This window comes from Hyla sarda, chromosome 4 (genome assembly GCF_029499605.1).
Source record: "Hyla sarda isolate aHylSar1 chromosome 4, aHylSar1.hap1, whole genome shotgun sequence".
Lineage (NCBI taxonomy): Eukaryota > Metazoa > Chordata > Amphibia > Anura > Hylidae > Hyla > Hyla sarda.
This window is the reverse complement of record NC_079192.1, coordinates 38,494,950-38,520,133: the sequence shown is the minus strand read 5'-3', so window position 1 is coordinate 38,520,133 and position 25,184 is coordinate 38,494,950. Positions and strand designations below refer to the sequence as shown.

The 25,184-nt window shown below is 46.3% G+C and overlaps 1 protein-coding gene across 4 annotated transcripts in view; it reads right to left on the bottom strand.

Moving 5' to 3' along the window:
* TYK2 (tyrosine kinase 2) overlaps window positions 1–25,184 on the bottom strand; it is a 54,315-nt gene that overhangs the window by 16,670 nt on the left and 12,461 nt on the right. For 3 of the 4 annotated variants that reach the window (XM_056570575.1, XM_056570574.1, XM_056570576.1), the window contains exons 5-22: window positions 24,238–24,401; window positions 21,276–21,651; window positions 15,391–15,579; window positions 14,925–15,082; window positions 12,438–12,555; window positions 11,512–11,692; window positions 8,283–8,401; window positions 7,585–7,755; window positions 7,052–7,139; window positions 6,770–6,897; window positions 5,415–5,550; window positions 5,185–5,336; window positions 4,833–4,983; window positions 4,611–4,708; window positions 3,378–3,570; window positions 3,180–3,298; window positions 2,925–3,097; window positions 2,127–2,244 (exon numbers count right to left, since the gene is read on the bottom strand). In XM_056570575.1, coding sequence (XP_056426550.1) covers window positions 2,127–2,244; window positions 2,925–3,097; window positions 3,180–3,298; window positions 3,378–3,570; window positions 4,611–4,708; window positions 4,833–4,983; window positions 5,185–5,336; window positions 5,415–5,550; window positions 6,770–6,897; window positions 7,052–7,139; window positions 7,585–7,755; window positions 8,283–8,401; window positions 11,512–11,692; window positions 12,438–12,555; window positions 14,925–15,082; window positions 15,391–15,579; window positions 21,276–21,651; window positions 24,238–24,401 — 2,832 coding nt within the window. The remainder of the gene's footprint in view (window positions 1–2,126; window positions 2,245–2,924; window positions 3,098–3,179; window positions 3,299–3,377; window positions 3,571–4,610; window positions 4,709–4,832; window positions 4,984–5,184; window positions 5,337–5,414; window positions 5,551–6,769; window positions 6,898–7,051; window positions 7,140–7,584; window positions 7,756–8,282; window positions 8,402–11,511; window positions 11,693–12,437; window positions 12,556–14,924; window positions 15,083–15,390; window positions 15,580–21,275; window positions 21,652–24,237; window positions 24,402–25,184) is intronic. The other variant, XM_056570577.1, reaches the window with a different exon arrangement.

Below are 25,184 nucleotides of genomic sequence, written 5' to 3'. Positions count from 1 at the left end.
CTATCAGTGCATGCTGGGAGTTATAGTTTTGCAACAGCTGGAGGCACACTGGTTGTGAAACACCGAGTTTGGTAACAAACTCAGTGTTTTGCAACCAGTGTGCCTTCAGCTGTTGCAAAAGCTACAACCCCCAGCATGTACGGACAGCGGAAGGGCATGCTGGGTGTTGTAGTTATGCAACAGCCGGAGGCATACTACTTTGGCTGGGGATGCTGGGGATTGTAGTTATGCAACAGCTGGAGACACACTGGTTTGCTACTTAACTCAGTGTGCCTTCAGCTGTTGCAAAACTACAACTCTCAGCAGTCACCGACAGCCAATGGGCATGCTGGGAGTTGTAGTTCTGCAACCAGCAGATGCACCACTACAACTCCCAGCATGCACTTAAGCTGTTTGTGCAAGCTGGGAGTTGTAGTTACACAACAGCTGAAGGTACACTTTTCCATAGAAATAATGTGCCTCCAGCTGTTGCAAAACCATAAGTCCCAGCATGCCCATAAGTGCATGCTGGGAGTTGTGGTGGTCTGCCTCCTGCTGTTGCATAACTACAGCTCCCAGCATGCCCATATTGCATGCTGGGAGCTGTTGCTAAGCAACAGCAGGAGGCTGTCACTCACCTCCTGCTGCTGCTTGATCGCCGCACAGGTCAGTCCCGCCGCCGCCGTCGCTCCTGGGGCCCCGATCCCAACATTTACGCCGGGGATCGGGGTCCCCAGCACCAGGGGTGCACGTCCCGCACCCGCTCACGTCCTCCGGAAGAGGGGCGGAGCGGGTGCGGGAGTGACACCCGCAGCAGGCGCCCTGATTCGTCGGCCGGTAATCCGGCCGACGAATCAGGGCGATCGTGAGGTGGCACCAGTGCCACCTCACTCCTGCAGGCTCTGGCTGTTCGGGGCCGTCTCTGACGGCCCCGATCAGCCAGTAATTCCGGGTCACCGGGTCACTGGAGACCCGATTGACCCGGAATCGCCGCAGATCGCTGGACTGAATTGTCCAGCGATCTGCGGCCATCGCCGACATGGGGGGTCATAATGACCCCCCTGGGCGATATGCCGCGATGCCTGCTGAACGATTTCAGCAGGCATCGGGCACCGGCTCCCCTCCGGCTAGCGGCAGGGGGCCGGGAAAGGACAGGACGTACTCCTACGTCCTCGGTCCTTAAGGACTCGGAAACGGGGGCGTAGGAGTACGTCCATTGTCCTTAAGGGGTTAAGGGGTTAAAAGGGTATTCCAGGCAAAAACATTTTTTTTTATATATCAACTGGCTCCGGAAAGTTAAACAGATTTGTAAATGACTTCTATTAAAAAATCTTAATCCTTCCAATAGTTATTAGCTTCTGAATTTTGCTGTCTAACTGCTCATTGATGATGTCACGTCCCGGGAGCTGTGCATGATGGGAGAATATCCCCATAGGAACTGCACAGCTCCCGGGACGTGAGTCATCAGAAAGCAGTTAGACAGAAAACAGCAACTCAACTTCAGAAGCTAATAACTATTGGAAGGATTAAGATTTTTAAATAGAAGTAATTTACAAATCTTTTTAACTTTCCGGAGCCAGTTGATATATATAAAAAAAGTTTTTGCCTGGAATACCCCTTTAATTACTTGTCTTGTCTAATGAAAGAAAAGATAAGTAAATAATAGCTGCTTCCATAGATAATTGGATTACTTCTCTTAAGTTATTGGTACCGATCTCTCATGGAGAGCCGGGCCCTGTTTGGACCCACAGCGATCAGATACTTATGCTCTATCCTGTGGCGACAACTTACCCCATAGACTCCAGCTTAAAGGGGTTATCCAGAACTTCACAATGTATCCTCTGTGCCATAGAGGATACATTGTGAAATGCTGGTTAACCCCTTTAAGCTGGACCACACCTATCTTCTTAACTTTGGGGGACCAGGAAGTGAAAAACCCTATGAAGTCTAGACTGTGGGGGAGATTTATCAAAACCTGTCCAGAGGAAAAGTTCCTGAGTTGCCCATAGCAACCAATCAGATCGCTTCTTTCACTTTTGGAAAATGAAAGTAGCGATCTGATTGGTTGCTATGGGCAACTCAGCAACTGTTCCTCTGGACAGGTTTTGATAAATCTCCCCCTGTGAATATAAGAGATACGGACTTACAGTCGGTGGGCTTTGAGCGGGGTCACAGCGACTTAAAAGTTCATACAGGGTCACCCCAAATGACCACACATCAGAGGCATAGAAGAACTTGCATTCTTTCAGACACTCCGTAGCATACCTATAGGGGGGAAAATAAATAAATAATAATAATAATAATGTTTAAAGACATCTGCATATACTACAAACATGTCTGTAATGGGAACCTTGCTGTCCCTATAATGTAACACAGTGTTTCCCAAACAGGGTGCTTCCAGCTGCTGCAAAACTACAACTCCCAGCATGCCCGGACAATGGGAACCTTGCTGTCCCTATAATGTAACACAGTGTATCCCAACCAGGGTGCCTCCAGCTGTTGCAAAACTATAACTCCCAGCATGCCCGGACAATGGGAACCTTGCTGTCCCTATAATGTAACACAGTGTTTCCCAACCAGGGTGCCTCCAGCTGTTGCAAAACTACAACTCCCAGCATGCCCGGACAGCCAAAGGCTGTCCGGGCATGCTGGGAATTGTAGTTTTGCAACAGCCTCTTGGAAAACACTGGTCTACACCCAGGAATGGTGGATGAACACCTCAGAGTCTTGAGTACGGGTGTCTGAATGTAGCCTTTGTCTATCTAAACATGCTGGGAGTTGTAGTTTTGCAACAGCTGGAGGCACCCTGGTTGGGAAACCTTGATATAACAGGTTGACCCCCCCCCCCCAGCACTAGTGGTAAGAATCCTTGGCCTGATACCTGCCCTATGCTCATAACCAGCCCCAAGCATAGTCCATTACGTTCTCCAATACCAGGATCTTACCAGAACACGGGGCTGTCTCCATCCTCTCTTACACGGTAGTACTCATGCCCCTCTGGTACAGCTTTGGCAAGTCCAAAATCAGCAATCTTCACCACGTTCTCGTTCTCCACCAGAACATTACGGGCAGCCAGGTCCCGATGGATGTAATGCTGAGAGTGAAGGTATGCCATCCCCTGTGTGTACAATAGACAGATCAGTACCTGAGGACACATCCTACTCTCTCCCAAGCAAAATGCAGGAGGATAAGGCCCTCACCTCACAGATCTGCTGGGCATACAGTAATATCTGAGACAGGCTCACGTTGTGTTTCGGTAGGTAATCCCGCAGACTCCCCAGAGGAACGTACTCCATGATGAGCTGGACGATCTTATCTCCTGCACACACAGACAATAGGGAATAAAGTACATGGGGGACGACACAAGTGAGGAAGACTCAAGGGAACCGGGAGCCCACCTTGCTCACTGCAGCAGCCTTTATACTTCACAATGTTCTCATGGTAAAGAGTCTTCAGGATTCGGATTTCTCCTTTCCAGCTGGTCTCCAGCTGCTGACTGCAGCCTGACTTTAAGGACTTCACTGCCACCATCTCCCCGGTCCCATCATTATTTGGGTCATAGCAATACAGGCTCACCTTTCCAAAGTGTCCCTGGAGGAGAGGAGACAACAAGGTCAGGGACTCTTCAATGCATCTAGAGCCGTGTTTCCCAACCAGTGTGCCTCCAGCTGTTGCAAAACTACAACTCCCAGTATGCTCGGACAGGACACAGCCGCAGCCCCCCCGGGGAATTGAGGGGACACAGCCGCAGCTCCCCCCCCCCCCCCCCGGGGAATTGAGGGGGCACAGCCGCAGCCGCAGCTCCCCCCCCAGGGGAATTGAGGGGACACAGCCGCAGCCGCAGCCCCCCCCCCCCGGGGAATTGAGGGGACACAGCCGCAGCCCCCCCCCCGGGGAATTGAGGGGACACAGCCGCAGCCCCCCCCCCCGGGGAATTGAGGGGACACAGCCGCAGCCCCCCCCCGGGGAATTGAGGGGACACAGCCGCAGCCCCCCCCCCGGGGAATTGAGGGGACACAGCCGCAGCCCCCCCCCGGGGAATTGAGGGGACACAGCCGCAGCCCCCCCCCGGGGAATGAGGGGACACAGCCGCAGCCCCCCCCCGGGGAATGAGGGGACACAGCCGCAGCCCCCCCCCCGGGGAATGAGGGGACACAGCCGCAGCCCCCCCCCGGGGAATGAGGGGACACAGCCGCAGCCCCCCCCCGGGGAATGAGGGGACACAGCCGCAGCCCCCCCCCGGGGAATGAGGGGACACAGCCGCAGCCCCCCCTGGGGAATGAGGGGACACAGCCGCAGCCCCCCCGGGGAATGAGGGGACACAGCCGCAGCCCCCCCGGGGAATGAGGGGACACAGCCGCAGCCCCCCCGGGGAATGAGGGAGGAAGAAGACGCAGCTGTAGACCAAGAGGAAAGGGGGATTTGCAGCTGCAGATTTTGTGGATTGGGGGGGGGGGGGGGGGAAATACTGCATTCTGTGTGTCTGTGAGACTGCATGTTGAGAAAAGGGATAGGAGGGGGCACATTTCTCTTTCCTCAGAGCTTTGTGCTCTGTACTATGGGAGTTTCTGGGTGCAGAAGTTATAAGTGATTGTGCATTTGTGGAATCCATTTACTGCAATAGGAAATACCTCTCCCAGCTCCCGAATCTTCTTCAGATATCGCTTCTGGAACACTGTTGGGTCTGTGACAGAGAAATCTGGACTGATGGAGCCGATCTCATTGAGATCTATGGAGGAGAAGAACACAAAAAGGTAACAGTACATAAAAGGAAATTCTGCAAAAAAAAAAAAAAAAAAAAAAAAAAAAAAAAAGGAAAGCAGGTGCCACATCAGGTCCCGATCACTGCTTACCATGGGGCTGGAGCTGGGTGAGGTCTCTGAGGATGGTCCGGAAAGACGGTCTCCCTGAGGGGTTGTAGTTATGACAAAGACCGACGAGGTCCGCGAGCTCCTTGCAGGAGGGCTCAGGGAGGCCCAGCTCCTTCTCATAAAACCTTTCCTTCTGCACACAAAGGATGACAAGAGATTAAAGGGACCCCCGCGATCAGACAGCTTATCCCCTATCCTTTGGATAGGGTATACGATGTCTAGGGGGCGGAGAACTTTAACTTGAGAAGATCTAGAGCTCTCTATCAGATCTATAAAGTAGTATAACCACAAAAGCCCACATTTACACCTGATAACAGTCCTCCGATCCTCTTACCTCAGATGCAGTTCTCTCCTTTAAGGGCACTTCCCCATTGAAACATATTTCCAGCAGCGTCGTCCCAAAGCTCCATTTGTCAGCAGCCGTGCTTAGAGAGGAGACATTGCGGACGCACTCTGGAGCAATCCAGGGTATCCGGTCCACCCGCTCTGCAGGAAGAACATGACAATGATTTAGGACTTCTATAAGGTAATCTCACTCTACACGGTCACTATATAATGGAATACCTTCTCGGGATAGCACTGTGAACGAGACGCCTGGGTCACTCAGCTTGATAAAAGGAGAAGATCCGTCATCCAGACCTTTCCTGGCCAGCAGAATATTCTTTGCACAGACATTTCCATGCACCAAATGTTTATCTTCCTACAGAGACACAATTATCTTATTTAACTACAGTTCTGGGGGTACATAAAGCAAACCTAAAGGGAACAGAAACCCAGTGTTACACAATAAAGGATAACTTTACAGTTAAGGTTGAGCAAGTTACTAAATGCATTGCATTATTTAACCAGTACTGATCCAGTGTTATATCCTGTATTATACTCCAGAGCTGCACTCACTATTCTGCTGGTGAGGTCACTGTGTACATACATTACATTACTGATCCTGTACTGATCCTGAGTTATATCCTGTATTATACTCCAGAGCTGTACTCCCTATTCTGCTGGTGGGGTCACTGTGTACATACATTACATTACTTATCCTGTACTGATCCTGAGTTATATCCTGTATTATACACCAGAGCTGTACTCACTATTCTGCTGGTGAGGTCACTGTGTAGATACATTACATTACTGATCCTGTACTGATCCTGCGTTATATCCTGTATTATACTCCAGAGCTGCACTCACTATTCTGCTGGTGGGGTCACTGTGTACATACATTACATTACTTATCCTGTACTGATCCTGAGTTATATCCTGTATTATACTCCAGAGCTGCACTCACTATTCTGCTGGTGAGGTCACTGTGTACATACATTACATTACTGATCCTGTACTGATCCTGAGTTATATCCTGTATTATACTCCAGAGCTGTACTCACTATTCTGCTGGTGAGGTCACTGTGTACATACATTACATTACTGATCCTGTACTGATCCTGAGTTATATCCTGTATTATACTCCAGAGCTGTACTCACTATTCTGCTGGTGAGGTCACTGTGTACATACATTACATTACTTATCCTGTACTGATCCAGTGTTATATCCTGTATTATACTCCAGAGCTGTACTCACTATTCTGCTGGTGAGGTCACTGTGTACATACATTACATTACTGATCCTGTACTGATCCTGTATTACACTTTAGAGATGTAATTACTATTCTGCAAGCTTCAGAGCTAAAATAATCCAGCATTCCCTGCTGGCGGAATATGTGAACAGAGCTCACTAGTGCAGTTGATACAATACAGGAGTGCGGTGGTCTTTATTACCTAAACATATACTAAATAAAGCGAGGTCACTAATGTCAGACAACTACACCTGCCCCCGCTTCTCACAATGCACCACACGTGTCCCCAGCTGGACAGACAAAGCAGCATGATATTGTTTATTGCTAAACAATCAGTAGAACACACACCAGATAACTCAGGGCGCTCGCCAGCTGCCTGGCCACTGTGAATTTCCACCCGGCAGAGATCTGAGATTTATCCTTGCGCAAGCAAACATCCAGTGGGCCATGTTCTACGAACTCCTCCACCATGATATCTATTGTGAGAGACAAGACAGAGACGTGGCCATGAGGCTGCGCTATAGTGGCCATGAGGCTGCGCTATAGTGGATATAAGGCTGCGCTATAGTGGATATAAGGCTATAGTATAGAAGACGCAGCATGCAATGCATGTTTCCCTCCAGTACTCACTCTCCGATTCCCGGACACAAACTCCATGGACAAACACCAGGTGGATATGAGAGACCTGACTCATAAGACTTGCAGTTTCAAAGAAAGCCTGAAATGCAAGATGAAAAAGAACAGTAAGTGACCATAAAACTGGAGATAAATGTTGTGGTGCTGAGCTTGTCTGTGTCCCTGCTGCAGTCTGAGATTTAGGACTCCAGCAAAGCATATTTTTTAATAACATGCTATTGGAAAGTTCTACTGCATACATTAATCTATAATACATCAAAAGTTTTTTTTGATGAAAGGTACCCTTTAACTATATGCTAATTCCTACACATACTCCTGTTCATACCTTCACAAATTCTGCAGGATCTCCTGCCAAATTACAGAACTTTCCTCAGATTTGAGTCTGTTGGTGGTTTATACTGGTGCAATGTGTTGGGAAGTGATTTGGGGCCGGATGGTATTGTTGTACGGTCTCAAGGCAGAATTAAGGAGGAGGACAGTATCACAGAAGAGACAATGAATCGATGGTGGGGACACAAAACACTCACCAGCGCTATGTCTTGGTGACTGGGATCCAGCACCTTCAGGAGTACCCGGAGATCATGGGAGTTGTTGTTCATTTCTCGGTAATCATAATCCAAGTCGTTCTCCATGCAGCAGGTCACCTTGAGAACCCCTTCATAAATATTAGTGCGGGTCCCCTGACCCAAGTGGGATTTCTGCAAGACACAAAATATTTTATTTATATAGAGCCAACATAATTTGCAGCGATGTATAGAGATGGGTCATATCGCTTCCTTTCCACCTATACATCTGTAGTTAGCAGAAAGTTGGAGATCTTAGACTTCAGGTGTAGGGCACAGGAGAGGCTGCAGGCTTACTGTACAGCAGCATGCATATCACAAGCTATGTGTAAATTCCAGTGCATCTACAGCTGGGAGGAGGTAAGCAGAGCTCCGGCCACCATCTTTACTCATCAGACCCCCGAAATTGCATGGTGGTTGGTCCGATGAGTCTCTGCACGTCCCCCTGCATACTTCAAATGCCATGATCATTACTGATCATGGCATCTGAAGGGTTAATAGTGGGCACCAGCTTGATGGATTTCCTCCATTACCGGCGGGTCCCTGACTGCTAAAAGCAGCCGGGACTTGCAGTCTATGTAGCAAGCACAGCTCATGCGCTCACTTCATAGCTGGGACAGGACTCAAGACGTACATGTGTCCCCAAGAGGTTAAGCACATACCTGGGTGATTTCATTTTTGCGGATCTGGTGGAAGCTGAGCTGACTCAAGTTCAGATTGCAGGACAAGGCGCTCTCCTTGCTGTTCTTTCCTTTCCGACAGATGGTTAAGTTGGAAACTTCTGAAAAAAGAACAATGTCACAGTTTGCAGCATCAGAAACTACATAGGTCATTGGCCGCTACAGCGCTGTGTTGTGACAATAGTATTAGGGGTGGGGGGGGGGGGGGAAGGGTCCTCTAAGGCTAGGAGCAGGCTCTCTCCACCATTTAAAGAAGTCATACTAATTGCAATTCAATAACCAAAATTATTTTTTATGTTTTTATAAAATCCTGATTCCATGGAGATAGCAGCACAATACAGAGAGCTGGAGGGGAGGTGTATAACTACTATATATCCTGACCTCATAGAGATAGCAGCAGTATATAGATAGAGCTGGAGGGGGTGTATAACTACTATATATTCTGATTCCATACAGACAGTAGCAGCAGCATAGAGATTAAATGAGCACTGTCAGATTCAATAACTTCTATGTTGTAAATCTTGGCAAAACATGAATCTATGTAATATACTTTATAAGAACATTTTATATCCTTTTTATAGAAATCATGGCTTATAAAATCATGGCTTTGTACACGCTGAAGCACAGGCATAGACAAAGTACAGTAAGTGAGGGTGGGCTAGCACTCCTCTGTTCTCTCTCTCTCCTGTCTGATAGCACTCCTCTGTGCGTGCTCTCTCCTGTCCTATCAGACAGGAGAGAGAGAGCACAGAGGAGTGCTCTCAGACAGGAGAGAGAGAGAGAGAGAGCACAGAGGAGTGCTCTCAGACAGGAGAGAGAGAGAGAGAGAGAGCACAGAGGAGTGCTCTCAGACAGGAGAGAGAGAGAGAGAGAGAGAGCACAGAGGAGTGCTCTCAGACAGGAGAGAGAGAGAGCACAGAGGAGTGCTCTCAGACAGGAGAGAGAGAGAGAGAGAGAGAGAGAGAGGGAGAGCACAGAGGAGTGCTCTCAGACAGGAGAGAGAGAGGGAGAGAGAGAGAGCACAGAGGAGTGCTCTCAGACAGGAGAGAGAGAGAGAGAGAGAGAGCACAGAGGAGTGCTCTCAGACAGGAGAGAGAGAGCACAGAGGAGTGCTCTCAGACAGGAGAGAGAGAGAGAGAGAGAGAGAGAGAGAGAGAGCACAGAGGAGTGCTCTCAGACAGGAGAGAGAGAGCACAGAGGAGTGCTCTCAGACAGGAGAGAGAGAAAGCACAGAGGAGTGCTCTCAGACAGGAGAGAGCACAGAGGAGTACTATCAGACAGGAGAGAGAGAGCACAGAGTAGTGCTCTCAGACAGGAGAGAGCACAGAGGAGTGCTCTCAGACAGGAGAGAGAGAGCACAGAGGAGTGCTCTCAGACAGGAGAGAGAGAGCACAGAGGAGTGCTATCGGACAGGAGAGAGCACAGAGGAGTGCTATCAGACAGAAGAGAGCACAGAGCACTTGCCCACCCTCACTTACTGTACTTTGTCCATGCCTGTGCTTCAGCTGGGACAAAGCCATGAGAAGTATATTAGAAAGGTTAACGTTTTGGTAATATGTACAACATATAAAAAAAATGTTTTTGCATCTGACAGTGCCCATTTAAACTTAAGGGGATGTGTATAACTACTATCTATCCTGATCCCAGAGAGACAGCAGCAGCAGTATAGAGACAGAGCTGGGAGGGGTCTGGGAGCTAAAAGGAGCAATCTAAGATGCAATGATATCATCCTGCAGTTAACAGGAAGTCAGCGTACCCAGGAGAGACGCATGGATGCAGTTGTGCTGGAATAAAACAGATGGCGCTGTAGGACTAGTCATGGTGAATGTAAATGATATGGACAGAAAAAAGAAAAAACCCTGGAGTGCTTTAACCCCTTAACGACGCAGGACTTATATTTACGTCCTGCGCCGGCTCCCGCGATATGAAGCGGGATCGCGCCGCGATCCTGCATCATATCGCGTCGGTCCCGGCGCTCACCAACGGCCGGGACCCGCGGCTAATACTACACATCGCCGATCGCGGCGATGTGCGGTATTAACCCTTTAGAAGCGGCGGTCAAAGCTGACCGCCGCTTCTAAAGTGAAACTGAAAGTGACCCGGCTGCTCAGTCTGGCTGTTCGGGACCGCCGCGGTGAAATCGCGGCTTCCCGAACAGCTGATCGGACACCGGGAGGGCCCTTTCCTGCCTCCTCGGTGTCCGATCGACGAATGACTGCTCCGTGCCTGAGATCCAGGCAGGAGCAGTCAAGCGCCGATAATGCTGATCACAGGCGTGTTAATACACGCCAGTGATCAGCATAGGAGATCAGTGTGTGCAGTGTTATAGGTCCCTATGGGACCTATAACATAGGAGATCAGTGTGTGCAGTGTTATAGGTCCCTATGGGACCTATAACACTGCAAAAAAAAATGTAAAAAAAAAGTGTTAATAAAAGGTCATTTAACCCCTTCCCTAATAAAAGTTTGAATCACCCCCCTTTTCCCATAAAAAAAATAAAACAGTGTAAAAAAAAAATAAAAAATAAACATGTGGTATCGCCGCGTGCGTAAATGTCCGAACTATAAAAATATATAATTAATTAAACCGCACGGTCAATGGCCTACGCGCAAAAAAATTCCACAAATTCCATAAAAAAAATGAATAAAAAGTGATCAAAAAGTCCGATAAAAACAAAAAAATCATACCGGTAAAAACTTCAGATCAGGGCGCAAAAAATTAATCCTCCTACCGCCCTGTACGTGGAAAAATAAAAAAGTTATAGGGGTCAGAAGATGACATTTTTAAATGTATAAATTTTCCTGCATGTAGTTCTGATTTTTTCCAGAAGTGCGACAAAATCAAACCTATATAAGTAGGATATCATTTTAACAGTATGGACCTACAGAATAGTGATAAGGTGTAATTTTTACCAAAATATGCACTGCGTAGAAACGGAAGCCCCCAAAAGTTACAAAATGGCATTTTTTTTTCGATTTTGTCGCACAATGATTTTTTTTTCCGTTTCGCCGTGCATTTTTGGGTAAAATGACTAATGTCACTGCAAAGTAGAATTGGCGACGCAAAAAATAAGCCATAATATGGATTTTTAAGTGGAAAATTGAAAGGGTTATGATTTTTAAAAGGTAAGGAGGAAAAAACGAAAGTGCAAAAACTGAAAAACCCTGAGTCCTTAAGGGGTTAATAAAACATATCAGGAAGGCGCTCATACCTCCAGACTTTGGCAGGACACACTGCTTTACATGGAAGACCTCCTGGCCGGACCTAAGTGCACAGCCTCGCAGGTTTTCTGTTAACTCCTTGACACTGGAAAAGCCTCGGTCCCACTGCTCCAGAGTGTATATATTGTCTACTTTATCTATCCGGAACTGTCTATAGCTGAAGCCTTTATTCTGAGGAAGAGAGAGATTATTATTAGTGACAAAAAGAAGGTAAAGAAGCTGCTTGACAATAGAAATAGCGCCACTCTTGTCGGCAGGTTGGGTCTGATACTGCAGATAAAGTGAGCTTTTATATCAAAAGTTTTTTTTTTAAGGCTTATGCAGTTCTGCGTGCGATTTAATTATATTATACATATTTTAATAGTTTGGATGTTTACTTTTTTTTTGTTTACCTGAATTTATTTGAAAAATTGAGTAATTTGAACTTTTTTTTTTTTTTTTTTTTTTTTTTTAAGGAAAGAAGCTTATTTAGATTTAATACATTTTTTTATTATTATTTTATAGTACCCATAGGGGACTATTACACACATTCTTTCGAATGCATACACTGTTAAATGCTGTTCCATAGGCACAGCATTGATCAGTGTTATCAGTGCTCTGCTTCTCTAGCCTAATAAGAAGCCTGAAGGAGAAGAGAGAAAGTCAGATGGCACAAAAGCAAGTAGGGACCACTCCAGTCAGGGTACGGACCCCCCAGGCTCTATTAGCTGCAGCCTCTGGCTACTGCTATTAGCCGGGGGCTGGTAAGGTTCCTAGCCGTGATCCTATTCCAAAGCCGGTCCTTCCCACAGGATGTACCATATATCCTGGGGAAAGAAGGGTTATACCGAAACCCCTTAGTTGCCCTGTAAGGTTGGTTTGCCACCCAGTGGCTCTCATGGGCCCAGTTCACACTATCAGTTTGCTCTCTACTCACCTGGCTGGCTCCCTTCACAGTCATTATGAGCCGGTTGAAGTTGAACGCGCTCCAGCGTACGATGTAGACACCGTCCTCCTGCTCCTCTCGCCTCAGCTTCTGGACTACGTACTGCTCCCTGTGGGCACGCAGCAACCACATGACTAGTTAAAGGGGTATTCCAGGAAAAAACTTTTGGCGCACATACAGTGAAAATTAAACAATTTGTCACATGCCGCTCCACACATGATTTATGCCTTAATGTGCGGGTGCAGTTTTTTCGATATCGGCAAGACAATAAGACCACTTTTTCACAGGGTAAGAGAACACCTCCGCTCTTTAAAAACAAGTAAAGGAGCCCCACGGTTTGTAAAATATGACAGCAATTCATGGGGGCCATCCTAATACCTTAAAATTTACAGCCCTTGAAAAGGTAGAGAAAACAAGAAGGTTCGGAGATTAGGACAATCAACTCTTGCGGAAGGAGGCTTATTGGATTGCACATCTAAATGCAACAGGCCCGCTAGGTCTGAATGACCGGAATGAGATGGGCGCGTTTTTTGAATTGTTTATTCTGTGCGATCCAGTAAAACCCATTCAGCATGTTACGTTTCTCACAGAGAATTGTTGTGTAAAAGAAGAACTCACCTTATGAGGTATCATTGTTTTTAGCAGCTTGTCTATCTAAAAGGAATGTTTGTTTACCTGTTACCTGGGATACCCTTCCGGTGGGGTCCTTTTTAAACACACCTTTCTCACCTATTACGTCAGTAAGGGGCCTTATGAAGCACTTGTAGCGCGAGACGGGTCCGTAGCCCTGCAAAAAACCTTGCCTCCCTGCACCTTGTCTATGTGTGACGTGGAATAAAAGAATACTAAAGAAGCATCAAACGTGGTGAGTGCGCTTGAGTCATTTTCTTTCTTTAGATTTGTAAATGACTTCTATTAAAAAATCTTAATCCTTCCAATAATTATCAGCTGCTGAAGTAGAGTTGTTCTTTCCTGTCTGGCAACAGTGCTCTCTGCTGACATCTCTGCTTGTGTCAGGAACTGCACAGAGTAGAAGAGGTTTGCTATGGGGATTTGCTTTTACTCTGGACAGCTCCCGACACAGGTGTCATTAGTGAGCACTTAGACAGAAAAGAACAACTCAACTTCAGTAGCTTGTAAGTACTGAAAGGATTAAAACATTTTAAATAGAAGTAATTTACAAATCTACACACTAAGTAGAGAAACACCTGGCACTGCTCTGGGATGGCTGATTACGTCCTTGGTGCGGTCAGTAGGCTAAGGGCTAGTTCACATCAGCTGGTGTATTGGTGGTGCTCACGCTGACAAAGTGAAGCAGAACAATGTATCCAAAAAAGGTAGGAAAGAAAAACGCGGATCACTCACCACAATTCAAATGCTGTGTACTTTATTCAAAAGCATAGACGGTGTCTATACATGGACGGATGGAAAGGCAGGGCAGTAGGTGTTGTGGAGCCCTGTCCGGAGCGACGGCGCCGTTTCACGCCCTCTGGGAGTTTCCTCAAGCCCGGAATTGACATTCCGGGCCTGAGGAAACGCCCAGAGGGCGGAAAGGGCGCCGTCGCTCCGGACAGGGCTCCACAACACCTACTGCCCTGCCTTTCCATCCATCCATGTATAGCCACAGTCTATGCTTTTGAATAAAGTACGCAGCATTGGTTTTGTGGTGAGTGATCCGCGTTTTTCTTTCCTACCGTTTTTGGATTATTATCAAATTTGTTTAACTTTCTGAAGCCAGTTTTTTCCAGGATAACGCCTTTAAGGTGGCGGTATGAAACAACATGGCGGTATTCAGCTATATGCATACTAAATACATAGAAATTCCTATAATCCTGAATTCATGTGTGTAAGTGACAACACAGAGAAGTATTTACCTATATAGTGTCAGAAGTAGAACAGGTACAGTGGTCTCCAATCTGTGGACATCCAAATGTAGCAAATCTACAACTCCCAGCAGATTGGAGACCACTGCTTAAATGGGTATTCCATGAAAAAAAAAAAAAAAAAAAAAACATTTTATTCATATCAACAGGCTCCAGAAAGTTAAACAGATTTGTAAATTACTTCTATAAAAAAAAAAAAATAAGAAACTTAATCCTACCAGTACTTATCAGCTGCTGAAGTTGAGTTGTTCTTTTCTGTTTGACCACAGTGCTCTCTGCTGACACCTCTGTCTGTCTCAGGAACTGTCCAGAGCAGGAGAGGTTTGCTATGGGGATTTGCTGCTACTCTGGACAGTTCCTGAGACAGAGAGAGGTGTCAGCAAAGAGCACTTTGGTCAGACAGAAAAGAACAACTCAACTTCAGCAGCTGATAAGTACTGGTAGGATTAAGATTTTTTTTTAATAGAAGTAATTTAACTTTCTGGAGCCAGTTGATATGGAAAAAAAAATAATAATAATTTTCATAGAATACTCCTTTAACATGCTAAACTCATCCCCTCTGTGTAGAACCTTCCCCATTAATGTAGACACATACTGTAGGGGCCCGTGAATTCCATGGAGGACACTCATCACCAAGCGCGGAGGGGCCACTTCACGGCATAGGTAGTGGTTGGCGTCCGTGGTGAGCCTGAAATATCCGTCCACCAGCGAGACAAAGGACAGCGCCTCTTCATAGGAAGGCAGGACTATCTCCTAGAGGGAAGACACAAGGAGGAGACCTTGGTTACCACGAGGAGAAGATAAGGAGAAGTTACTGACTTGGACAGTATTTCCCAAAACTACAACTCCCAGCATGCCCGGACAGCCAAAGGCTGTCCCGGGCATGCTGGGAGTTGTAGTTTTGCAACAGCTGAAGGCACCCTGGTTGGGAAACACAGAGGTAGATATTGTCCAAAATGATCATGCGGCAGGTGGTCCTCTTCCAAGACTGCCCCATGGACATGCAAGCTGGCCAAAGACCACCCTACCCCTTAGGTCCTCCCTATGTATCGTGCACTTACCAGGCAGCGGTTGTCCTGGCAGTTGATGCTGACGCGGTTCTTGCTGATGACGATATGGGTGATGTCCTGGAAGTCACAGAACGGCACCCACACGGGCTCAATAGTTTCGGTCGCCGGTTTCGCCGCCTTCTGTCCTTTGCGGCTTCTCTTGCTAAAGTAATTTCTATGGTGGCTGCTTTCTGTTGGCTCCTGCACAATAAAAGAGCATAAAAAGTCTACAAGCAACACACGTTAGGAATAAAATCTTCATCCGCTACTGAGGAACAGATAGGGTTAAATCTAATGTTTTCCGCACAGGGAGTAGTTATCTACAGGATGTGAACAGACTAAGGGATAGGGCTAGAGGGCGATAGGGATGTCTACTCTTAACTATGGGGAGAATTTATCATTAGCATAGATTTTTGTTGCACAACCCCCCCCCCCCCCACCCCCCAATTCTCGGCTCTGCACCCCAGTCATCCGATGCACGAAGTGAATTCCGCTCCATGTCGAATGACTGGAGACCACAGCTGTCATGTCCCCTCCCATAAACATGAATGGAGGGGCCCGGCGTGACATCACGAAAATGGAAGCGCCAAGATTCCGCGTTCAGAGAGCAGCGGTGTCCAAAGATCAAAGAGGGTCCCAGCTGCTGGACCCCCTGCGATCAGACATCTCATCCCCTATCCTTTGATAGGGATTAAGATGTCTAGGGGTGGAGTACCCCTTTAACAAGAATGGACATAAATGTACGTCATGGTGCCGTGGTACTTAGCGCACCATGACGTACATTTACACTCCGTAATGACCGCGAGCTCCAGATCGGTGCTCGAGTCATGCACGGCAGGTCCCGGCTGTTATCAGCAGCCAGGGACACGCCGGTAATCAGCGATCATGCTGATGTCCGCCATTAACCCCTCAGATGCCGTGATCAATACAGATCACGGCATCTGCGGCACTAAAAATTGATGTGCGGATCGGCCGCAGCGCTGCCGCAGGGATCCGATCATCCGGCATGGCTGCCTCAGTCCATCTCCTGGGGCCTTCTGCTCTGGTCTGAGATCAAGCAGACCAGAGCAGAAGATCTCAGATAATACTGACCAATGCTATGCCCCATGCACAACATTGAACAGTATGAGCAATCAACTGACTATAGTAAATAGTCACCTATGGGGACATAAAAAATATACATTAAATAAAATAAAAAATACGTGAAAAATCCCCTCCCCAATAAAAATGTACATCGTCCCTTTTTCCCATTTTACCCCCAAAAATCGTAAAAAAAAAAAAAAAAAAAAGATTACTAAACATATTTGGCATTGCCGCGTGCGTTAATGTCTGGACTATCAAAATACAATGTTAATAATACCGTATGGTGAATGATGTGAACGTAAAAATAAAAAAAGCCAAAATTGCTTTTTTTTGTCCATTTTATTCAATGCAAATTAATAAAAAAAAAGTGAATAAAAAGTAAAAATATAAAAACTACAGATCACAGCGCAAAAAAATTGTCAAAATAGAGCAATTTTAAACATATACATAATACATTTTGATAAAATGGTTTGATATATCATGGGTATCATTTTAATCGTATTGACCCACAGAATAAAGAAAACATACATTTTATGGTAAAATGAGTGATGTCATTACAAAGTAAAATTGATGACGCAAAAAACAAGCCCTCATATGGGTCTGTGTACGAAAATATAAGAGAGTTATTTTTAGAAGTTATGGAGGAAAAATCAAATATGAAAAAATAAAATTGGCCTGGTCATTAAGGGGTTAAGGCTTTGGAGACTCCTCCATTCACATCTAAACAAAAAAGTCAAAATTCTGCTATTTGGGCAACACGACTTAGGGTGGGTTCACGATTTTGCTATACGGTTTCGGCATACGGTTTCATAAAAAAAAAAAAACAACCCCCAAAAAAAACGTACGCAACCGTACAGAAAACCGTGCCCATAGACTTACCATTAAAAACCGTATGCACTATAATGTATACGGTTGTCTCAGTTTTTCAAAACATAAGTTTTTTTACTTTTTTTTCTCTCTCCGGACAGAAAAGCGTGGCCTACCGTGATATAGTTTTTTATTTTATTTTAACATGGGAGTCAATGGGAACCATATGGAACCATATAAGCGTACTGTTCCATCCGGTTTTTACATTTGCACAGTTTTTTTTCTTGGAATTTCAATCAAACAAGTGAAACTTTATTCATAATGGAGTGAAAAGTTAAAAACGTATACTTACGTATACTTTTTTTTAAAAATTTGTACACACATTTTGATACAGTTTAGTCAGGTTTTGAGGAATCGCTTTTTATTTTTTTATCAAAAACCTGATACGGGAACTCAGGGGTGTGGAAATTTTAAAAAGAACTACTTGTCCAAGGGACTAAAGCAGAACACAATCTACTTGTCCCTCAAGAAAATCCACTTGTCCTGGTTGATTAAATAATTTCAACCATAAGTCTGATCCCCCCCACTAGACCACCAGGGATGGATATAAGATTCCTTTAGACACTGCTGACAGCGCTGATCTAATGGTTTAATAGCAGCCACGGTGATCGCAGTATGCCAGGATATTAGCGGTCGGAGAGCTGTAGATCCTCTTACACCTGAGACAAGTCCAGATAAGTCTAGATATAACTTTTATATCACCTTTAAAAAATTTCTCATATGAAGTGACCAAAATTGAACAATTCTGGACTATTATTTACAATTACACCGTTCACCGTACGGTTTAATTAACATTATATTTTAATAGTCTGGACATTTCCACATCCAGCGATACCACTTATGTTTATTTTTCTACATTATTTTTATTTAAAGAAAATTGGAAACTTTTATTAGGAAAGGGGCTTATTCACATATATACGCACTTTTTAAAATATTTTAATCACTTTTTTCAGTCTCAATAGGGACTTATGTGTTACTGGGGGGGGGGGGGTTCTGCTTCTCCAGTTTATATGGTGCATTTTGTGTCAGAAAATGCTGGAAGTTGCATTTAGTTACTAGATAACTACAACTCCCAGCATGCCCTGATACAGTCTATGGTTGTGTGGGTGTTGCAGCATGTTGCACTGTATAGTAGTACAGTTAAGGTTATTGTGTAACATGCTGGGAGTTGTAGTTTTGGTTTGTGTCAGCTGCAGAGCCATAGGATGTGTCAAGGAATACTGGGAATTACAGTTAGTAACTACAACACCCAGCATGCCCTGATGCAGCCTATGGCTCTGCAGCTGACCCGAACCAAAACTACAACTCCCAGCATGTTGCACTTTATAGTTCTACAGTTTAGGTTATGGTCCAACATGCTGGGAGTTGTAGTTTTGGTTCGGATGTGTTTGCGTGCATCCGTGGGGCTCTTGGTTGGCGGGTGAGTATGAAGGGGGGGGGGGGATTCTGGGGGTGCAATTTAGTGCGGGTGCCACTAAAAATAAATAAAATTAGATGGAACAACTGCCCTAATGCCCGACGTGACAGTCCGCTCCTATACAAAACATTCATGTCATACACATATCATACATACACCAGCCACTGCCCCCATATCATACATACACCCCCCCCGCCACTGCCCCCCCACCATACATTACATATACACATACACTCACACCATACATATGCACACATCATACATACACCCGCCGCTGCCCACCCCACATCATACATCACATACACACACATCACACTTAGACATTATACACACATCATACATTACATACACATCACACTTAGACATTATACACACATACACTCACACCATACATATCCACCAGTGTTTCCCAACCAGGGTGCCTCCAGCTGTTGCAAAACTACAACTCCCAGCATGCCCAGGGCATGCTGGGAGTTGTAGTTTTGCAACAGCTGGAGGCACCCTGGTTGGGAAACACTGATATACACCCTACATATGCACACATCATACATACACCTGCCGCTGCCCCCTTATCATACATTACATACACATCACACATACACTCACACCATACATATACAACCACCCTTCCTGCCGCCGCCTGCATTCTCTGCCTCCTCACCTGAGCCGCCATGAGTGGACATCAGAGCTGTAGTCACCGCCGGCGTGAGGTTACATGGGTTTGGAAATCTCCCCTCACACCGGACGTCCTCTCCTCTCTCCCCTCCCCCGCTCTGTGTTTTCCCCGTGCAAATGTGCAACCGCCCAGTGGTGGATTAGGTCCTGTGAAGAAAGAGCAGGGGGGGGGAGGGGTAGAGCTGTGTGCGGGGGATGGAGCTGTGCACGGAGCTGTCTACGTCCTCTCTCTCTCCCCCTGCTGTGTCTTCTGAGCTGCGTCCTCCATCCTCCGGGAGGGGAGATAAGGGGTCTCTGCAGTCAGCTGGAGGCCGCCGCCCCCTCCATACACCCTGAGAGCTGGTGTGAGGTGTAGACTTCCATCCGCTCCTGCGCCTCACACCGACATTAAAGAGAAATACGGGGGAAGTCTGTCTGTCCCTGCTCGCCCGATACAGGGCTAAATCTATAAACAATTCACCTGCCCGGGGCCCAAAACTACTTGTCCCGGGCGTCGGGCTATAGGATTTCCACATCCCTGGAACTGTATTGCAAAAACGTGGTGTGAACCCAGCCTTACAAAGTTTCAAGACTGTCAAACTGCTTAAACACCTGAGCTCCCACAATGCACTGCGCACTCCTGGAACGCTTTTAAATGGGCACTGTCATGAAATAAAAAAAAATGATATGTTGTAGTACTTAAGTACTATAACATATCTCTAATATACTTTAATTAAAAAAAGTGATTTTAAAAACAGTTTAAAATCACTTTTAAATTCGGCCACTAAGGGTCGCCCTCCTAGTGGCCGAATGCATTCGGCAGTGACGTCACTAGTGAATTTCGACTCATTGAAGCCTGGCAATGAGTCGGAATTCACTCACTGCGGTGCTCGCTCCCGCCTGTCAAACAGGCGGGAGCGAGCGCTGAGAACAGAAGAAGCTCCCCTGCTCCCTGGCCTTGCACGCCGGCCCCGCCTCCCGTCGCTGCACTGTCCTGGTATGTCTGGGGGGTGGGGCGGGTGTTCGGGTAGTGGGTGTTCGGGTAGCGGGGTTCAGGGGAGGGGTAGCGGGGTTTGGGTTGCGCCGCAGCCATGTATTGTTTTTAACACAGGGTGCCTCCAGTTTTTCCCCACTACAACTCCCAGCATACCCTGACAGCCAATAGATGTCAGGGCAAGCTGGGATTTGTAGTGGTGAAACAGCTGGAGGCACCCTGTGTAGATGAACTTAGGGCGGAAGTCAGCCCCAGCAGGCATCAGTGCCGTCACGCCTGCTGGGGAAGTCTGCCTGGTAGTGAGCACACTACCAGGCAGACAAAACTGCATTTTTTATCTAGTAAAAATAAAATAAAAAATTAGGTAGGGAGGAGGTTAGGGATAGATGGGAAATAGGCAGGGACAGAGAGGGGAAAAAAAGGGATGGTGGGAGCTACCCTTAAAGTGTACAAAAAAAATAATAATGGTCCTAATTCTCTTGGTTATTTTGCTCAAACTGCATGCAGTTCACTGAGGAGGAGAAGGAGGCATTCCCTTGCATGCCCTCACCTCTCATGTAGGAACTTCCTTCCACAGAAAGCTGACTGACAAGCCAGGAGCTTGCACAGAGCCCTGCTTGTCCCGCACTCACTTCCTGTATTTTGTCCCAGCACAGAGACACAAAGGCAATAGCTGCAGGTACAAGACAGTGTTCTGGACAGTGGAGGGACCCCTAGTGGTAAGAAGTATAGAGCATTGTTTTCACCCCAAAAAAAAAAAAATACACACTTTTTCCACCAGTTTATATTACAAATATACATATAATGTTATTTTGTGAATGACGGAGCACATTTTAGCTTTAGCTGTGCATAGAGAGGTGACATAGTATACAACAGCCTTACCTCTTCCTTCTTCTGCCTCCACTGGATCCCCTCCATTCCGCTGACCAGCACCTGGTGCGTTGTGGTCGCCTCCTTGTTCCCAGATTCGCTGTGGTCCACGTAACCCCCATTTATATAAAACGGAAGCTTCTCGCCCTCCATAGGAAGCTCCAGGCTCACAGTCCTAAACACCTCGCAGCCAAACCTGGGCGCCAGGTTCTCCAGGGTGGACAGGTACTTGTACATGACGTCGTCCTCGCTCAGCTTCCCGGCGCTCACCGTGTGCAGCTGGAAATGACGGACAAATTTCTTAAAGACGCTCCTCATGCGTAACTTGGTAAGGTAGTTGTTCTGCTGAATCTGCCGGCAGAAGGATTTGGGGATGCATTCCTTAAAGCTGTGGAAAAGGGTGATAAAGATGGCATCAGTGGGTTCCACAGACCCTTATCACCATGGGGAAGAATATTTACCAAAATCCTGCACTGTTTCCCATAGTAACCTAACTGGCTGTAGCTTCTGGGGACCAGCTTGGCTATATGCAGGGAAAATTTCCTGACAATATATGACAAAGGACTGCTTAAGGAGCATTTGTGGCAAAAGATAAGTGTAAGTTGGGGTATACTTTAAAGGGAAAAGGATAGGGGATAAGTGTCTGATTTTGGGGGGTCCGACCGCTGGGACTCCTTTCTCCAAGCATTAGGAGAGCCAGGGTGCCGGGCAGGAGGTTGCAGGGGGTCCCTGTGGTCGGACCTCCAGTGATCAGACACTTATCCCCTATCTTGTGAACAGGGGATAAGAGGTCAAGTAGCGGAGTTCCCCTTTAACTAAAGGAAAAGTGAACAGTTTCTCTTTGGATAAAATTCCATTGTATTCTGCACAGTGAAGTTCACATTTCCATCAAAATTTCTGAGAAAATCTGTATCGAGTGTCTGCATGACTCAGAGCGGATGAGTAAATGATGATAACAGATTCCTCAGAACTGAGGCAATTTCATTTAGTCTAGATCAGCGTTTTCCTAACAGTGCATCTCCAGCTGTTGCAAAACTGCAAATCCCAGCAAAAAATTGTAAGTAAAATTGTAGCAGTAACCAATTCAAGCTCCCAGCTGGCGTAGATTGTGGTGCACAAAATTAAGAGGCCCGCATCTCTTCAGGTAAAATAGGTGAAATAAGATAAACAAATTTATTGAGGCCGGCATCGAAATTACCCACAGCGAGCCCAGACAGAGCGAGCGAGCGAGCCCAGACAGAGCGGGCGAGCCCAGACAGAGCGAGCGAGCGAGCCCAGACAGAGCGAGCCCAGACAGAGCGAGCCCAGACAGAGCGAGCCCAGACAGAGCGAGCCCAGACAGAGCGAGCCCAGACAGAGCGAGCCCAGACAGAGCGAGCCCAGACAGAGCGAGCCCAGACAGAGCGAGCCCAGACAGAGCGAGCGAGCCCAGACAGAGCGAGCGAGGGAGCGAGATTAGACCAATACAGATTAGCCCAATACAGGAAAAGGTCATTACTTATTTTTGCATAAAATGGCAAATGGCACACAACCTCACTTGAATGGTATGATACACAGAATGAGGCTTTTGATATTAACCCCTTGGGGATGAAGGGTTTTTCGGTTTTTTTTTGCAATTTTGTTTTTCCTCATCACCTTTTAAAAATCATACCCTTTCAATTTTGCACCTTAAAATCCATGATGGCTTATTTTTTGTGCTACCAATTGACAGTCATTTTACCCAAAAATCTACGGCAAAACAAAAAAAAAAAAATCATTGTGCAACAAAATTGAAGAAAAAAACGTAATTTTTTAACTTTTGGGGGCTTCCGTTTCTACGCAGTACATTTTTCGTTAAAAATGACACCTTCTCTTTATTCTGTAGGTCTATAAGATTAAAATGACACCCTACTTATATAGGTTTGATTTTGTCGGACTTCTGGAAAAAATCATAACTACATGCAGGATAATTTATACATTTAAAATTGTCATCTTCTGACCCCTATAACTTATTTATTTTTCCGCATATGGGGCGGTATGAGGGCTCATTTTTTTGTGCCGTGATCTTACGTTTCTAGCGGTACCATTTTTGTATTGATCGCTTTTTATTCCTTTTTTTCCCCATGATATAAAAAGTGACCAAAAATAAGCTATTTTGAACTTTGGAATTTTTTTGCACGTACGCCATTGACCATGCAAATTAACTATGTATTTTTATAATTCGGACATTTCCGCACGTGGCGATACCACATGTTTATTTGCACAGTTTTTTTTTTTTTATGGGAAAAAGGGGGCGATTCTTACTTTTATTAGGGAAGGGGGTTAAACTATCTTTATTCACTTTTTTTTTGCAATATTATATAGTTCCCATAGGGAGCTATTACACTGCACACACTGATCTTTTACATTGATCAATGGTTTCTCATAGGGTAACAAGAATCAATGATTCTGCTGCTTGACTGCTCATGCCTGGATCTCAGGCACTGAGCAGACATTCGGCGATCAGACACACAGGACGCAGGTAGGGACCCTCCATGGGTCCTACAGCTGTTCGGGAGACCGCGATTTAGCCGCGGCGATCCCGAACAGCCCCCTGAGCTAACCGGCAGCAGTTTAGTTTCACTTCACGATCAGTGTGGCGCGCTATTAGCCACAGGTCCCGGACGATGATAGAAGCCCGACCCGCTATGACGCAGAAATGGAGAAGGCGAAGGGCGTACAGGTACGTCCTTTGTCCCCAACAGGTTAAAGGGATTCTGCTGCTCTGTTCACATAGCAGGATTTCTGTGCTGGAAACATCTGGTGTGGAAATTCTAATTCAAGTGTCCGCACAAAGAATAGACATGCTTATTCTTTCACTGAACATATTATGCCAGCGCTCCACATTCATGGCAATGTCTGCAGGGAGATTTTGAACATAGCCTAAAAAGTCAAAATTGCAGGAAACGCTGTACCCTAGTATAGTGGGCAGCCCGGATCCTGGCATGACACCAACCTTATCTGTTTAGCCACCTCTTCCAGTGAGACTTTTTTCTTGATGGCAATGTGTGAAAGGTGAAGGACCGCCATGCCCAAGCTCTCGTTCTTGAACTTGTGGACATCCTGCTCGGTGTAAAAGTCTTTCAGCGACACCACGTCATTCACAAAGTCAAACTTGCCCTGAAAAAAAGACAAAATCAAATAGGACACTATTGCTGTGGACAAGCTTTGAGGACAGTGTTAGCAGCCAACACATGGGGTACATTAATGGAGTCATCCAGAAATAGAAATACAGAGCTAATTTCTTTATAAAACAAACAAAAAAAGACAGCACCACATCTGTACTCAGGTTGTGAGTGGTATTACAACTCGGCTCCCTCCTGTAGGGTAACTAAGCACATAGCTATTGATACATATGGTCATAAGAGCTCAGTGTTGTGGGGTAACAGTATTGGTCAACCACGTTACACTTTTCCCCACAGCGCAAGCAGATGTGGATTGCCATACCCTTCTGAGTTGCAGACGGACCTGGTCTCACTGTTTAAAGGGGTACTTCACTGCCCCAGCTTTCATAACATTTTGTTTCGAACGCTGGACGCGGGCGTCGTGATTTCACACCACGCCCCCTCATTGCAAGTCAATGGAGGGGGTTTGGCGGCCGCAACGCACCCTCTCATAGACTTGCATTGAGGGGGCGTGGCATGATGTCACGACCCCCCGCACCCAGAGTTCTAAACAAACGCTGGGTGCTGCACAAAGATTGTGGTGCCCCAGCGGCAGGATCCCTGTGATCAGACATCTTATCCCTTATCCTTTGGATAGGGGATAAGATGTCTAGGGGCGGAGTACCCCTTTTAGCAGTTCACCAGTGCTAGCCATGGCACTATGACCTATGATTCACTGACAGTTTTGGGCTGCAATTGCACTTGTCTGTGTTTAAAGCAGCAAGTCCAGGTCCAGTCT